The 17,564-nt window shown below is 49.7% G+C and overlaps 1 protein-coding gene across 1 annotated transcript in view; it reads right to left on the bottom strand.

The window, feature by feature from the left end:
• The window catches only part of FANK1 (fibronectin type III and ankyrin repeat domains 1), a 51,824-nt gene extending 34,363 nt beyond the window's left edge, over positions 1–17,461 (bottom strand). The window contains exon 1 of the mRNA XM_054581687.1: positions 17,439–17,461. Within this exon, the coding sequence (XP_054437662.1) occupies positions 17,439–17,451 (13 nt within the window). The 5' untranslated portion in view covers positions 17,452–17,461. The remainder of the gene's footprint in view (positions 1–17,438) is intronic.
• Positions 17,462–17,564: the final 103 nt, after the last annotated feature.

Here is a 17,564-nt window from a genome sequence, read left to right as displayed (position 1 = left end):
TTTCTTTTTCTTTTTTTAATTTTAAAGATTTTATTTATTTTTAGAGAGAAGGGAAGAGAGGAAGAGAGGGAGAGGAACGTCGTTGTGCGGGAAAAACATCAATCAGTTGCCTCCTGTATACACCCTGACTGGGGATCGAACCCGTAACCTAAGCACACGCCTGGACCAGGAATCAAACCAGCGACCCTTCAGTTTGCAGGACAACGCCCAACCCAGTGAGCCACACTGGCCAAGGAGGGAGTTTCTTATATAAAGTCAAACATATACTGACACTGTGGTCTGGCAACCCTACCCCTAAGGTGTCTACCCAAATGAAATGAAAACCTGCGTTCAAACACCAGTCTGTGAATGTATATGAAAAATTCATTCAAAGTGCAACCACAGTGGAAATAAACTAGGTCGTCCCAATGGTGAAGAGAGAAACCATGCTATGTCCACACAATGAGATGCTACTTGGCAAGAAAAAATAAAAATGAATGATTGATACACATCGCATGGATAAATTTCACATGCTTTATGCTAAGGGAAGTGGTGTTAAAAAAGCTACAGATCAGACAGTTCACCGTCTGTGACTTTCTGAAAAACACAACACTGGGGGCCAAGGTGAAGGGTCGCACTGCCCGGGGCAGCACCGTTTCGGAGCTGCGTGCCTGTCAGTGTCGCAGAGCTAAATGCCAAAGGAGGAAAGTGCGCTTCACAACAAAGTCTAATATTTGCAAACTACAGCCAGCGATATATAGAAAGGGTAATGTGTTTGTTTATTCCAGGAATGCTTGGTTTATTTTAACGTGGAAAAAAAATTAACTTCATCAATTCATTAGTAGATTAAAGGAGAAAAAAGCAAATGATCAACTCAGATGTATAAAAAGTATTTGATAAAATTCAACATGTATTCCATGATTTAAAAAAGAATGCTAAGTAGCCCGGGCTGGTGTGGCTCAGTGGATGGAGTACTGGCCTGCGAAGCAAAAGGTCGCCAGTTCGATTCCTAGTCAGGGCACGTGCCTGGGTTGTGGGCCTGGTCCCCAGTGGGGGCACTTGAGAGGCAATAACACATTGATGTTTTCTTCTCTTTCTCCCTCCCTTCCTCTCTCTCTAAAAATAAATAAATAAAATCTTTTTAAAAAATTAAATGAAAATATAAATACTAAGTAAATTAGGAATAGAAAGGAACTTCCTTACTTTGACAAGGGAAATATACTGCAAATGAAAGATGTCATTCTTGATATAAAATACTGAAATTGGAAAGAAAAGAAAGATGGCTACCATCAGCACTTCCGGTCAATGCTTGACTGCAGGTCCTAGCAAGTGCAATAAGGACAATAAATAAAAAGCAAAAGAACTGGCAATGAGGAAGAAACTAATTTAAAAATGGTATGATTACGTACATTCAGATTCCAAAAAATAATCAGTAAACATAGCCGGTTAGCTCTTCATACACCAAACAATTAGAACTTAAATTTTAACAAATTATATAATGTACAATAGCACCAAAAATGCAATGAACCTAGTAATAAATCTACAAAGTGTGTGAGACCTTCATGGAGAAAATTACATAACTTTATATAGAATTCATCAAAGACAAAATAAATGGGGGGGAGGTAAGTGAAGTTTGTGGGTTGGAAGATTTGATTTTGTAAAGTTCTCCCCCGAACGACCTACTGATTTAATCCCAATGGAAATCCCAATGATTTTTCTGAAACGTGGTAAGTCAACTCTAAAATGCATATGTAAATGCAAAAGACCAAGAGCAGCCCAGGTCAAGGGGGAGGGGGCAGGGAGGCTGACATGCGTGTTTCCTGATTGAGGGTGAAATAATTAGATGGCCAGCACAGTTCATATGTCCTGCCAGGCCAACCTTTCTGTAGCACCGCAAAGCAACAGTAGGCACGTACAAGCATCCCTAAACTTATTTAAAATAAACACAGGCTTTTAAAAAACACATGTTATAAACTGATTTTAAAATGCACCTAAACCCATATTGAGCCTCTTCTTCTAAAAGAGAAACTCTAACTAAAAAGCATCACCTAATCGTACACAGCACTGGTCTACTGATAGATTTGAGTCTGGCAAAGCAATTCACAAAACTGTCGCTGTGAATTCCACGCCCCAGCGGGCGCGGGCACAGCATTTCCCAGGGGTCCGCCCAGTCAGCAGCAACTACAGTGGCTGAGCCCAAACTCTGACACATTCTCTATTTATGATCATTGTTTTAACAATGTTTGTCAACCTTATCCATAAGTCACACACAGAAATAAAAATGTTTACATGGCCTTCTGCCAAAATCAATCCTGCCAGAGTATTTGCTCTTATTACTAGGACTATCCTAGGAGACAGCAAATTCTTTTTCTTTTTTTTTTTTTTAGCAGAAAGACTTTTATACCAAGAATAACATTATCAGCAAAAAAGATTTAAAAAAAACCTAACTTCCCTAAATTTCCTACTTAACACAGCAAGTGGAAGGTGACAAGCCACACAGATGCACCCGGGCGCCTTATGAAAGTGGCTGCAAGGAGACATCGAGTCCAAAGTCACATCTCATTTCTCACTGAGCTAATAATGTGCCATCCCAGCCCTGGGAGGCTCGGAGGCCAGAAATGTCAGGGTTCAGTCTATATCATAAAAGGCCAAATGCACAGGCCAAATGGCTGCTCATTTCTCCTGCGCCCTATGTCACGGTCCGTCATAGCGGCTGAAGTCACATTTCATCTTTGACAAGGCCCCCAGCAAGGGGACAAAGCAAACGTAGTGAGTGAATAACAACAAACATTTTAAAGGCACCATCAGAGCGAGTGGGCCTTTGTGATCTCCTCAGCCCCCGTTTCCCCGTTGAGTCGCAGCTGCGTTATCATTTGAATGGAAAGCTACTGCTGGCTGCAGGATTAACAAAATCTATACTCATCTTAAAAAGCTGCCATAAATTTTTTAAAAATAAAAAAGACTTCAGAAGCACTAGAGACACTGTACTTGTGTGTGGCGGAGCAGGGAACCAGGAATAAGCCAGAGAATTCACACAATCCCAGAAGTCAAGTCGCCTAGCTTCGGGGTTGGTTAAAAAGTCAGGTCGGAAAGAACCCAGAAAAATAATCAGATTCAGTGGACAAGCTCACCTGGAGTTCGATGGCCAACCTCCAGGCATTTCCATCCCACGCAGGGCACGGACCCTGGACCAGGCATGGGGAGGGGGTAGGCCAGGGTCCCAAGAGGAGGAAGGACATTTGAAGGGTCCCAGCAGAATCCTGGCAAGAAAAATGTGACTTCCACCCGCTGAGGCCGGCCAGGGGCAGCCGCGTGTCCACGCCTCGGACCCACTTTGTATCCTGCACGTGCCTCAAGGGTCGATTCTTTCTAAATGCCACAGTTCGGGTCCGGCAGTGGAAAAGCAGAGCCGCCCTCAGCTCGGGGGCTGGCTAGTCTTAAAGAGCCCATGGGATCCCACGCGTGAGGGTGACTCCTGCCCTCCGTCCTGAGGGTCCCCTGGGTCAGCCCCCAGGAGTCAAAGGAGCATTCTCTCTTCCAGTGTTTTCTAACATTCACCCGTATTTCACGTTAAAGAATTCTCTAGGCTAATCATGTTTGAAGTTAGCTCCGCACTGACCATCCTCTGCCAGAAACAGTAGCTGACTCCTCATTTTCTTCACTGAACTAGGACCTAAATCTATGCAGTTGTCATGACTTGTTTCATCTCGAAACTCAGAAATGCCTGCCCGCCCCTGTTTACTTTTCAATTACACGTGCACTTAGCCAGTCCCGGCCATTGTAGCTGGTCTCTAAACAGTGCACTTTTGTCCGTTATTACAATTTCAAGTCTATTAGTTATTTTTTGAGATTCTCCACTGAAATCTCCCTATCTAGAGAGGCGTGTGGCAGGGGAGGAAGGGTACAGGATTTAACTCTGTGGAGACCTGGCTCTCACCGGCTGTGGGAACCTTGGCTGTGGAACTTGCCTCCCTGAGCCTCAGTGGCCACGGCTGGGAACTACGGGTGGGCTTACTGTGCCAGGCAGTTTTACGCATTAGTGGAAATGCACGTAAGGCACTTAGCATTTAGTGGGTGCTCAAATAGCAGATATTTTTAAATATTTTTATTGGGGTAAAATACATATAACAAGATTTACCATTTTAACCATTTTTAACGTGTTCAATGGAGTGGCATTGGGATATTTGCATGGTTGTACGTCCATCAGCACCATCTGCCTCCAGAACTTTACCACCTTAAACTAAAACCCTGGACCGGTCCACTCAACAGCTGCCCATTTCCCCTCCCCTAGGCCTTGTCGACCACTGTTCTACTCTCCATGAACTTGACCGCTCTAGGCAAGTGGTGTTGAAATAAATGTCTAGGCCCACGGTGGAGCTGCTAGGGGGTCAATGCTCCGCTTGACCACACACGAGTCAGCCAGTACCTGGACGCCAAGCCAACTCCGGGCCCGGTACGTACTTCCTTGTTTGATTGTTCTAAACAAGGTTAGATACGCACTCCCAGCCAATCACACTCTGTCTCTGCACTGGGGCTCCTGACGCTCTAGAAAACTCGCTTTTGCCCAAACATCCCTCCAGAGGAGTGTCCCCAGTCCATGGCTTGTTCTCTCTTGAATGCAGGACATCAAACTCATTACCAAATCATTTCGTCTTTTCACCGTGGAATCATGAAGTCATGATTTATTTGAAGCATCTGTCTTCTTATGACTGGCTGATTCCACTTGGCATGATGCCTTCAAATTTCAGCCCCGTTGTGGCCTGTGTCAGAACTCCCAGCCTTTTTAAGGCCGAGCAGTATTCCCCTGTACACATCCACCACATTGTGCTCTATCTGTTCAGCTACCAATGGACACCTTTTGGCTACCGTGAATAATGCGAATGGCAGGTGTTTTAACTACAGTCTTTTATGCCCTACACATCAAGCAATCAGAATAGTTTGTTCCAGGCCCACGCAAAGGTTCCCTTTGTAGAATATCTGCAAACTTCTGCGAAGGAACACTGATAGCTCCTACTTCCCATTGCTGGAAATCTTCCTTCCCCTCTCATTACACTTCCTACCTACAGGAGCAAAATAGTTTAATTAAACTATGAGGAAAGAAACAAACCATTAATCACAGTCATTCCAAACTGCCAAGTAAATACACAGAGCCATCTAGAATTTGAAAATGCCAATCAATTACGAATTATAAGGGAAAATCCAGTCTTCAGGGGGCAAAGCCTGTGTGGTCCAGATCACACCCTTCTGGTTTCCGGTCCAGCCCGGCACCCCCTTGCGCCCATTTCACAGCAAGTGGCGTTGGGAAGAACTGCTGGAGACGTGTGTGATTGTCTCTGGTCTCTGGATGCGCCATGAATCTGTCCCTGGAGGGGCGGACAGCCCTACCCCCGCACGGCAGAGCTCCTCCTGCGTTGTGCTCAGGTTGGCTCCTCCTGGCTCCTGTCCTGCTGGCGCGCGGTCCAGCGGGCTCCGCCATCCTCCAGCCTCCCCCAACCCTCCCCAGGGTCGTGACAGCTGCTCCCTGCCTCCCCCCTCAGCCCAGGTGCCGGCTCATTGCCACGGTTCTACGTCACTTCCCCTCCGCGCCTAACCCAGCCCGGGAGCTCACACACCACACTCCCGATCGCCGTCCCTTCGACAGTGACGCGGGCCTTCAGAAGGTGCAAGTAAGCCCACAGGGACAGGAGGCCCGGGCCTCGGGCCGTGCACCTCCCAGCGGGGCAAGGCCCCCGGGTTAGTTCTTGGAGCTGGGGGAGGGGAGGAGAAGAGCTGAGGTATTACCATGGCCCTTTGTGGCCTCTGGAAGTTCAACCACAGCTGACAAAAATCTTATTCCTTAGTATTTAATTTCTCTTCTGGGGAGGATTAATTTTCCTCCTCGGAGGAAATTAGTGCCAACACGGTTAAGAAGCTCTGCCTTGGATCAAGCCCCTCTGTGCACATCGCTCCAGGGCTCCTCTACCTCCACATTTCCGATCCTGCCTACATTTTCTGGTCTCCGTTTTCTTATTCAGCCAATGCCTGAGGGCCTGCACTGCAACCGTGCTGGTGACGCAGCGTGAACAGGTAGGCTGGTCCTGTCCCTGGGGGTCGGTCCAGCTGAGCCGGAGGGCGTGGTGTGGAAGTTACCGCGTAGAGACAGATGCCCGAGACTGTGTACAAAGCGTAAAAACAGATGCCCAACGGAGTTTTGGAAAAGGAAGAAAAAGTAACGCAAATTTAGAACGTAGCATCTCAAAGACGGGGGCCGTTTCGTGTATTACACGCTGGCAAGGAAACAGCGGCTGGCCATAGGAAGCTGCTTTCCTGAGCGAAGGGGTCATGTCCCACTCCGTAATGGCTACTCAGGGAGATTAGCAACAATAGTTCTAATGGTAAACTAAGTGTGCTCAGGGCACTGCTACAACCCTGTAAATGGGTTTGTTTTTATCTAACATGCACTCAAGGGAAACTCGCCGCTGGGAAGCTGTGTCAGCAGCGACAGGGACGGGAGGAGAATGCAGCAGGACAGACACCGCGGCGAGCCAGCCGCCTGCCGCCAGCTGTCTGTCTGCAGCCGGGGCACCCTCCGACCGCCCAGCCGTGGCGGGGGCAGGTGCCAGCGCAGGGCAGCGTCTGCTCCGCCGACACGCTCCTGCCCCGGCGGCAGACCGCCCGGGACTCAGGCGGAGGCGGCGTGCCCAGTCGGCACGGGTCACCAGGGTCCCTTGCTCAGGCGAGGACGCAGCCTGGCAGGTCCACCTGTATTTACATCGTTTGTTTGGTTTATGTCAACAGCCACCAGCTCAGGATAATGAGGGGACTCGCCGTTTCTCTTAAAAGGCTTCATTGTGATGGATCCTTTTCCTTTCTGTGGAACAAAGAATTTTGATGATTGGGCTCATTGTCAACAGATTTTTGTTTTGTTTCATTTTGTTTTGTGTTTCCATGACTTATTACACTGAATTCATTAACTTTTGTGGTTTCCTGGAAGTTCTGAAAATCCTGAATATGCACTCTAACATTGGTTTGTATGGCAGCTGAACTCGGCATATAATATTTAAAAAAAAATTTTAACAGCTCACAAGATTAACCAGGATATTTCCCAGATCAAAACCACTACGATTTTTTTTATTGAATTTCAAACCGACTAGGCTGTGTTATAATCGAAAGCAACCTAATTTAAGTCTCCGATGTTTTAAAGAAGGTGATCACTTCCCCTTTCCCTGGGGTTTTAAGGCCTGGAAGCAAATAAAGGTGTGGGCAGCGCAAACAGACGACAGAAGGCACAGCGTGCGGACCCGGAGCCGCAGGACGAGGAAGAAGGTGGAAGACGTTTCCATCTGTCTCATTCTTCAGTGGGAAGGCCCTTCAGCCCCAGCTGCAGTGCAGCTGTTGGTACTTGAACAGGGTACAACAAATAGGTTTTAGCTCATGTGCAAATAATCGTAAGGGTCGCCAGCTGGCGGAGCCTGGGTGCCGTCGGCCTCAGCGGGAAGGGTCTGCAGTAGCGGCCGCGGCCCCGCGGACTGCTGGGCATTTGCTGACCAACCTTAAATCCATCCGTCATCAGAAATGATCAGGACAGTGCCAGACAACCAGGTGCTAGCTATTCACTCATCAATCATTGCCATTAGGATGTTTTCAACCAAAACAAAGGAAGAAATTTGTTTTCATAGATGGAACTTTAGTAAAATGGGTTCTACATTACATTTCTTCTCCACAAACTACTGTAAAATAAATGCCTTCGGATACATGATTTCTTTCTATCATTCAACAGAAAGAACCTGCTCTATGTCAGGTATTGGGGGGGACAAGAGGCAGGCAAGAACATAAAATAAACAGAAGTAAGGACGTGGTCTTAACTCTGAGGGAAATCCTAACGTACTGTGCAGACAAGCGGTGCTTTATAATTATGCTGTTTGAGGAATTAGGATTTTTCACTAGCACGACAGTAAAAATCCAAGAGTTTGATGACACACGTGTTGGAGAGGCTGCGGAAACACATATTTTTAAAGATTTTATTTATTTATTCTTAAAGAGAGCGGAAGGGAGGAAGAGAGGGCGAGATACATCCACATCAAACCCCTTCCCTCTGAGGAACGATGCCCCACCCACCTGGCGTGGCTCAGTCAGGGCGGAAAACAGATTTAACAACTACCAACACTAACCCTGCCTTTGGGCAGCTCCACATCTAGACATTGACTCCGCAAATATACTCTCACAAATGCAAAAGGTCGGCTGCACAGGGTTATTGAACGCAAGCCTGCTTATAGTTGTTGGTGACGGCGGCCACGGCAGCTCCCACAGACAAAGCAGGATGAACAGCACGGATTTACTACCTTAGAGTTCCGGAGGTCGGGGTCCAAAACGGGACTTGCCCAGCGAAAACCAAGAACGTGCTCTCCCTGCAGGCTCTCGGGAAGAGGCCGCTGCCAGCCGAGGCTTCCCGTGGTCCTCGGTTCCTGACCTGCATCCCTCCAACCGCAGTGGCCACCTTCACGCCGCATTCCCAACTCCGACTCGCCTGCCTCCCCGTTACAAGGGCCCGGTGACCCGTCACGGCCCAGCTGGATAACCCAGGCTCCTCTCCCCATTTCACGTCCTTAATTGCAGTGCCGAGCCCTCAGCCGCGGAAGGCGACACACTCACCGGTGCCAGGGATCAGCGTGCGGACACCTTCCAGTCGGCCGATCACAACAGCAGAAGAGTGGAAACAAGCCGGAGGTCTACCCCCGGCCGGCTGGCGAAATGAACGGCGGTAAATCCACACAGCAGAGCACTGGACTGTACGAGAAAGCTCCCCATGGACTCAACAGAAAGCTCTCCGACCGCTAATGTCAGGTGAAACAGGGAAAGTGTAGATCAGAGGGAGGACTGTGGTCTACAGCTGACTCCTGGGCCGTATGGGTTTCAACTGCGAGGGTCCACTTACACAGGGGATTTTTTAAATTGACCTGCAGAGTTCAATCCCGTGCTGTTCATTGGTCACCTCGGCTGGACGTCCGTGGGCCCAGAGAGCCAACTATAGTTATGCGTGAATTTTTGAGTGGAGGGAGGGTCGGCGCCCCTAACCCTGGCCTTGTTCAAGGTCAACTGTAGAAAATGTGCTGGCATATATAATAGTTGAATTCTTTCTGAACCATGTAAGCGCAGGAACTGGATGGCAGTGTTACAAGAATGAGACTTTGCACTACATACTCTTCCAATTTTTGATTTTTCAAAACTTGTAACTCTAGTACTTATCCAAAAAGTAAAATAATAAAGTCTAAAAAGACTAGAAAGACAACGAGGGCAAACGTTGGGAGAGATCACTGGGGGCTGAAATCAGAAAGGCCAGTGTTATTGTAACAGATACAAGATGGCTTCTGATTCCGAGGCTGCATAACAACTTACCCCACGATTTAGTGACTGAAAGTGATAAATAGCGATGACCTCGCAGTTTCTGAGGGTCAGGAATCTTGGAACGGCTCGGCTGGTGGGCCCGGCTCGGAGGTCCCCCCGAGCTCGCAGTCAGATTGGGCGCCAGGGCTGCCGTTGGCCCGAGGCCTGGCTGGGGCCGGAGCGCCGGCCTGCAAGCTCACCCATGGGGCCGTGGGCAGGGGTCAGCCTTGCCACTTCCCGGCCTCTGCTCCTCACCATGCGGGCCACTCCAAAGTACACTTGAGTGCATTCGTGACGTGAAATTCCGAGGCGATCGGAAGAAGATAGAGAAATGTGAAAGAGAGGGGAGAGAGAGACTGAAGACCAGCCCAAGGCAGGAGCCCCGTCTTTTAGGACCTATTCTGGAAGGTGACACATCACGTCTGCCACACACTATTGGCCGCGCAGGCCAGCACTGGTACAGGGAGGCCCAGTACAGAGGTGAGGACACCAGGAGGACCGTCGGGGACCAGATGGGGGCCACAGACAGCGGGGGCCCCGGAGAGGCCAGCCACTGGCCAGCAAACACGAGGGAAGGGACACCGATGGGAGTGAGGGTAGCTACCGCGGACGGCAGACGGAAGACAGACCCGACTAGGATCGTAAGTGCACACGTACGGACGCTGGGAGGCAGGGAACACGGAAACACAGAGAGCGGGGCGGGGCCCCATGACCCAGCCACTGATCCCCTGTCCGAGCCACACGGCAACCTGTGCTCCACACCTAGAGCGGGAAAATATTCTCCTCCCACCGGGCAATCCCTTCCTGCCTGTGAGGCCCTCCCCTCTGCCAGGAGGGGGTTTCTTAGAGAAGAAATGTTTCCATGTCCGTGCGACCTGCCACCCCTCCGCCGTCCCTGTCCCTGTAAAGTACAGAGCACCGACTTGCAACTCAACTGGGAGTGGCCGGCTCTGACAACACCGGTCTGGCAGCCTTGACAGGCTTGTGTTCTTCTTTGCCGCAGAGTCCCAACTCTTGATTGCATTTCATTCCAGAAAATTGGCCTCTCCTATTTCAGTGGCGGCAATGACATTGTGTCAAAACATTATGCAGAACTGACATCCTGTGCCCGCTGATAGGAAGGGACACGACCTTTTCGGTGTAACACGGCATTCCTTGTGACACTACCTGACTTAAAAGCATCATGAGGAACAATGGGACAAATCCAGCCTGGGACATTCTATCAGTTGGCTTGATCGCTTCAAAAATATCAGTGTCATGAAAGAAAATATACACGTAAGGGAGACTGTCCTAGATTTAAGGAGACCGAAGGAATATGACAATTAAATTCAGTGTGTAATCCTGGATTATCTAAACCCTGGTTATCTAAAAAGGGGGGAAAACCCTGAAGGCCATGATCTGGACCAGTGGGGAGACGTGAACAGGGACTACATATGAGATAATATTAGCAGGTTAAGTTTACGGGATGTGCTAACGGTACCGTGGTTACATGGGAAAATGTCCTCGTTCTTAGGAGAAACGTGCTGAAGTATTTAGGACCGAAGTGTCACGGTGTATGCAACTCCTTTCAAATGGTTCAGCAAACGCGTGCATGTGTGTATGTGCCTGGGAAGGGGAAAGAGAGGAAGAGAGAGCAAATGAAAGCGTGGGGACAGAATCGAGTGCGGCCAACTGTGAAGAGGAGGTGAGCGTCCATTGCGTGACTCTTCAAGATATTCTACAGCTCCAAAATTTTTCAAATTAAGAAGTACATATATATGTATCTCTGTGTGTGTGCGCACGCGCGTCATATATATGCGGCGTACGTTAAGACAAGTTGCACACCCACGTAGGCACAATGCAGAGGTGAGCCATCGCCAGGCTTGAATAGCAGTTGCCACCCCTGCCAAAGATCTGAACAGCCCACCTCGCAGGTCACAGCGGGAAGCACTAACCCTAACACACACCGTCACTCCAAGCCCCTGAGCCTCAGACGGCAGGCGTAGGCCTTCTCGTCTCTTGTCCCGTCAAGACAGGCGACGCATAACCTCCTGGGAGGCAGAAGCCTTCCAAGTGCTCGCAGCCTGGATTTCACCCGACTCACAGCCACTGAATGAAGCCACCCTCCACTTCCTTCTTGAAATAATCTAGGGAGCTTCGCCTTGACCTTTGTCGTATTTGGTCTTTAATGGGGAAGGGGACGGAGGTGGCTTCCTGCACACTGTGTTCACAGTGACTGCTCAGAAAGCACTATGTGGGCGTGACCGTTTCCGCGGCTGGAGAGGACGCTGCTGTCCAACTCCTCCGCCGGCCTCACTCTGTGGTAAATCGAACTGCAAGTTCCGTGCCTCTTGCGGGCCGTAGAGCGAGGATCCTGGGGCTGCTCTGTGGCCCTCGGTCTCTCCGTGCCCAGCTAAACTGTTCATACTATTTTGTACAAGAGACATCCCACAGTTCAGGCGGAGGTCACCTCATCTCGGAGGACGGGACAGCAGGCAGAGACAGGCGCGTGGGCTCTCCTAAAGAACACTATCATGATCATTTTACTCTGAGAAACGGGAAAGCGAAGTCCCTCGTGAATAACCTTGGGGTCGGATATGGAGTATCTTCATGTTTGTGACATTCTCCATAAAGGAATAAAAGGCAATTTTCTATGGGTCAGCACGACCTGGCTGCAACCCCGCCCTGATTTTTAGCCGTACTCGTCTCTGTCACCTTGCAAGCAGCTGAGTCACAAAAAGTACGTCCCCGCTTCTCTGAATGGACCTTAGAACTAACTCAGCTAAGTCAGCCCCAGCTTCTGCTGTGTCGATGCTCGGGGGGTGGGGCAGCGAAGAAGAGGCCCCCAGCCAACGGGCCCCAGCAACCAGCAGGAGGGCCTGCACACGATATGGAACTGCTACGGCTCTGCAGACCTGCCTCGTCTGCCGGCCGGTGCCCCCTGACACGCAACGTCCGCACGTCGTGGACGCGCCGCCCCTCCACCCTGCCACCACGGCATGGGCCTCTGGCCCAGCTGCCTTCACGAGAGCCCTCCCCTTAGATTTTAGAATTGAGAAAGAAAATCCAGTGTCTCCTTGGGTCTCTGGAACTGAAGCTGTGTCGTGGGGAGCTGCTGGTCACCGTATTCCAAAATGCGGACACAGTAGAGAGGAAGGCAGTCAACGGAGAGGAAAGAAGGTCACCCAGGCCGTAAACGGAGAGCAAAGTTTCTAAGGGACGGCAATGTCCTGGAGACGTCTTGTAGGACAGACAGGTGGCGGGGGGGTGAGCACGTTCAAGACAGAGACAAGGAAGCAGGGGGGTGTGAGAATAAGAGGATCCCCCAGGAAGACAAGGCCAGGGAAGGGTCCCTGCGGATCTGGACGGGGTCAAGGCACAGCTGAGGGACCGTGCACCCGGGGCGTCAGAAAGGAGCGCCCCGACATGCAAGCAGGAGGGCCCCGAGGGCGAGAAGCGCCCGTGGGTGCGCTGGCCTGCCTCTCAGCCCTGTGGGCGCTGACATGCACAGAACACTGGTGTGTGTTGTTTACTCGAAACGATTTGCAACACCGTCTGTACTGGGTGAGTCACTCAGGCTATTCTTGGGTGATGCTGGAATGCACACCCCTCCCCTAATCTTATTGGCCGGTTGGGGCGGGGCCTGGGCGAGACTGGACAGGCCCTCGCGAGCAGGCGGCCTCGACAGCCCGTCCTCTCCCCCGCAGGAGCGGTCCAACCCAAGGCCTCGTGAGCAGCCGTGGTCGGGGCTGTCGCCGGGATGAACCTGAGCTTCCGGTGAGACGCGGCGGCCACCGTCAAGTCGTTTGGCCCCTGCCTGTGCCTGGCTGAGCCCCCAGAGGTCAGGATTGCGATAAATTTTAGTATTTTGATGGGGATTTTAAACTACGGCTATTTCTTTAACAGATGTTGCTTTGGAATTTTTTTTTTTTTTTTAGTTTTAAACTTGATTTATATATGCATGTATTTCTTAATGATAATATTTGAATTATAACCTAATTGATAGAATTAATATTCTTTAGGGGCTCAGACTACCTGAAAAAAATTGTTATACAGACTTTCTAAAATGTCCCTGGGTTTAAGTGATTCATTACTCCAATTCCTCCTGGTCTTTCAGGCAATCGACACACAAGGGACCCAGGGCACAGCCAACATTTTGTTGGGTCTGTGGCCTGGCAGTACTTTGGTCCCCCAAATAAGATTCCTTGCTTATTTCCTTTATTTTCCTCAATAGAATGAGATTCTTCAAATACCTCATTTAGTCTGGTAGAGAAAAAGGAATGCCATATTGGCCATCCCCCTGACATTGATAAGCACCCAGTTTAAATGGACTCGACCTGAAGCCTCCCCCAGCAAGAGCACCTGGCGTGCCGCGGGTGCGCAACCCCTTCGGCCGCGGCGTTAAGGGGGCCTTCTTAAAGCACACCCCAAGCCCTTAACAACGTAAAGAGAAGGAGCCAGCTGTTCACAGCGGCGCGTCTGCTCAGCCAGCGCCCGCCCAGAGCTCTCTCCGTGGAGGGACGAAGTAGGTGTTTACATTCACAGAAGAATTACAGGCTGTGATCGTGGCTGGGGAGAGACCAGAGCATAGAGGAAGGGGCACCGCCTCCTTTAGGGAATCAGGGAAGGACTCAGGGAGGAGGCGTCCTTTAAGGCAAATCCAGAGGACACTGAGTCAGCGCTGCTAGAGCAGGAGGGAAAGTGCCCCAGGCAGAGGGGAACTCTTGCTGGGTCCTGAAAGGAGCTTGTGCGTTTAAGGAACTAAAAGACCAATACACCTGAAGCGTAATGTAGCCGAGGCCGCACGTGAGATGCGTTTGAAGAGGCAGCTAGAGCCTCAGAACGTGGAGCGACTTCAGCGGGGGCAGAACCCTGACTCGACGCGCCTTCCAACACGCTGCTGCTCCCTGGCTTCCGGGCAGCGCGCAGGTGCGGGCCGGGGGGGGGGGGGGGGGCGCGGGGGTGAGGAGGAAGCAACTGCGCAGAGCCCCAGTCGGCGGCGCTGGCAGCCCCGGGTTGCAGGAGGGAGTGGGGAAAGGGGCGCGCCGGGGTGTGTTCCGGGGGCGCGGGAAAGCGGCCCGCGGGTGGGGGGCGCTGGTGGGACAGGTGGCCAGTGCCGGGAGCGGGAAGGCGGACACCGATTGCGGCGGCAGCGCCTAGGAACGTGGCGAAATCCTGTTCAAGGTGGAGGAGGGCCAGCAGGAGCCGGTGTGGAGAAGGAAGTCCTGGCTCCACCAAGCCCGGTGTCTCAGCCCTACGCGCAGCTTAGATGCCCACTCCGTTCCTTTCAGAGGCGGGGGGCGGGGAGACAGGAGACGGCTGCCTGACCGAAAGGAGGCCTCGATTTTTTATACAGGGCGAGTTTGGGGGGCCGGCAGCAATGTGGGTGTAAGTCACAGCTGGGTCTTACCTTGATGCTGCATTAGAGAAATATACGCCTTTTTTAAAATTTGCTCAGAATGTATTTGCTTAGGGGACTTGGTGGGCTAAAGGTCATGAGAGGAGGGCCAAAGACCCCCAAAGCGGTCCCCTGGTTTTGTCACTAAGAAATGAGGGCACTTACTTTCTTTTAAGAAAGGAATTTGATGTACATTTGCCGTGCTATTTCACGCATGGGTTATCTTCCCAATAGTGTAGTTAGTTTAGGAAGAAAGTAATTAAAGATGTGAACGTGTAAGCCAAGAGCCCAACCGCTCGGAACAGCCCCGGGTTCTTTAATTTGCCCCGTCCCTAGGGACTCACCGCTTGGCTCATTGACTTGTTCCTCAGCAAAGCTGTGATCGCCTCTGCCACCCTCTGCCTGTTCCCAGAGTGGGATCCAGCTGTGGGGTTTGAAGGCTTTATGTTCATTGGATTTTAATGACTCAGTTAATAAAGGTCATTCCTAACAGTAATAGAAAACTAAGTGTGTGGAAAGAGAGCGGAAAAGACTGACTTGGGGGTAATTTCTAGTAGTTCCTTGGATATATGGTTAATTCTTAAAAGCAATTTTAAAAAATCCTTCCTTTTAATCAATTTACTGACTCCACATTCAACTACACTTGTAAAGTGCTATTTAAAACTCATTAGTAAAAAAAGTAGCATGTAAACAGCAGGTCTAAAATGTTAGATAATATTGATGGAACAAGATATTCTTAATATAATATTGATAACAGTAGAATCATACATAATTGTAATACTTGATAAATAGCACATCCATAGGGATCTCCAATATCTTTGAGACAATGAAATAACGAATCTCAGGTAAAATCTGATTGGAAATACATTTTGAAGTTAAAAGAGACTTTAGAAGTCATTTATTAATCTTGTCCTTTTAACTAGCAGCAGCAAATGATTTACTAAATATTTATCCACAACAGTGTTTATTAGACTGTGAAACAAGTTCCTAAGGTAAATGGTGATTGTTTGAATTATTTAAAATCAAACAGATAAAAGCACTCAAGACTACATGGAAAGGAATAAACTTAGTTGTTCGCCAAGCATAGATTACTTAGCAAATATTTTCCATCTCCAAATCCAAGGAAATGAGATTCATCTGCACGATACATTTCTGACCTAGTTTTACAAAGCCTTCAGGACCCGGCTCCTGTGGGCTTCTTCAGCCTCGTCGCTCTCTCTTTTTTTCCTCTTTTTTCCCCTGCCCCTCAGTCATTTTAGCTACGGCTTTACTGACCTTCCCCCTCTGAGCCTCAGACCCACACCGCCCTTCCAGATCTCAGGCTCTCCGCCTGGAGTTCCTTCCCCCCATCCTTTGCTGGGCCATTCTGCCTAATATTACTTCCCTCCAGAAGCCTCCTGGCCACCTCTTGTCCCCCAGCCTTGGGTCCTAGGGTAGCTTCAGTAGTTCTTGGGGCAGCATCTGCTCAGTGTCCCTGGGATGGCCCCCACCAACACTGCCACATGGATTGTTCCCAATCCCTAGAACAGTGACTGGAACGCATTAGACACTGAATGAGTGAGCACGTAAAGATGGCAGGTGCTGAAGAATGTGAAATTTACAGTTTACGCACCTAAACAATAACATACGCCTGAAGAAATGCAGTTGCTGTCTTTGAAATATATTCTTCTCTTTCATTCATTTCTTCTCAGAACAGAGAACATGCACAGCCTGTCATCAGTCTGACATGAGACCACAATTTTAGAACTGTTGTGTGTTAATTTTCTGTCAATAGGTTCATAAAATGCAGAATCCAGAGGTTTATAAATGCAGTGGCAGGGTACCATCAAACCAACCCAGGCAACGATAACTCACAACTTGTAAGCTTTCTCCTCAGTAACTGAGTTAAAAAAGAAAGTTTTCAACTCATTGGAAACTAATGGCCTGAGGGAAAAAAATGCCAGCATCTCTCCTAGAGAATGGATTTGGTCTAAGAACTTCCATTTCTGAAATTGTACAAAGAAAGAAGGTTCTGTGAATCCATCTGCATCCTTCCACAAAGGGTTAAGACCTTTTAAGTCTCCATAGAAAACATTGGTCTCATTTTAGGAACAAAAGAAGCAAAACTAACTTGGGAAAGAAGGACCAAGCATTGCACTGCATCACTGGAGAAGTTTGGAAAAAAGTTAAGAGCTCCTGCTAGATCTGATAATTGCAGAATGCACAGCTTTTGCCAAAGAATGTGGGAAACACTAACAGAAAAAAAATTTTTTTTTTTTTTTGCGTGCCCTACCTTGTAGAACCTTTAGTAATTAATCAAATATGCTTGGACAAAGCTCTTTCTTTTTTTCTTCCCCCCCTCTCTCCTTTATGTCAAAGAGTGTTAAGGGAAAGGACGAGGTCTCCAATGAATGCAAGACCCGCCTCCGCGCAAGTCCAATCGCTGACGTTTTAAAAGCAGGCTATTTACAACGAATGAATCAGAATAAAGACAACATCAACGGTAATAGTAACAGTAACCGGACTTGCGGGGCTCATTCCAGGAGGAACGCCCCGAGCTCGCAGCCCCCGCTCCGGGCGGACGCCCTTGGGCAGGGTGTAGCCCCTTCTCGCTCCAAAATAGAAAAGCACGTGGAAGGAACCTTGTTTTCAGGCGGAAAGCGTTGAAGGCCTGCGGGGCGCCGCTCCCCCCTCGTTCCCGGGGAGCCCCCGGCCCGCCCGGCCCGCCTGGCCCGCTTACTCTGGGGCTCCATGGTCCGCAGCTCCCGGGCCGCCCCTCCTAACGCCTGAGCTCCGCGGGCGGCGTCGCTCCGGTTGCCCTGACAACTGGTGGCGGAGGGGGCGGAGCTGGGAGGACGGCAAGAGG

The sequence above is a fragment of the Pteronotus mesoamericanus genome, unplaced genomic scaffold (genome assembly GCF_021234165.1).
Source record: "Pteronotus mesoamericanus isolate MK-2021 breed Mesoamerican mustached bat unplaced genomic scaffold, CSHL_Meso_final contig_657, whole genome shotgun sequence".
Taxonomy (NCBI): domain Eukaryota; kingdom Metazoa; phylum Chordata; class Mammalia; order Chiroptera; family Mormoopidae; genus Pteronotus; species Pteronotus mesoamericanus.
This window is presented reverse-complemented; position numbering and strand designations above follow the sequence as displayed.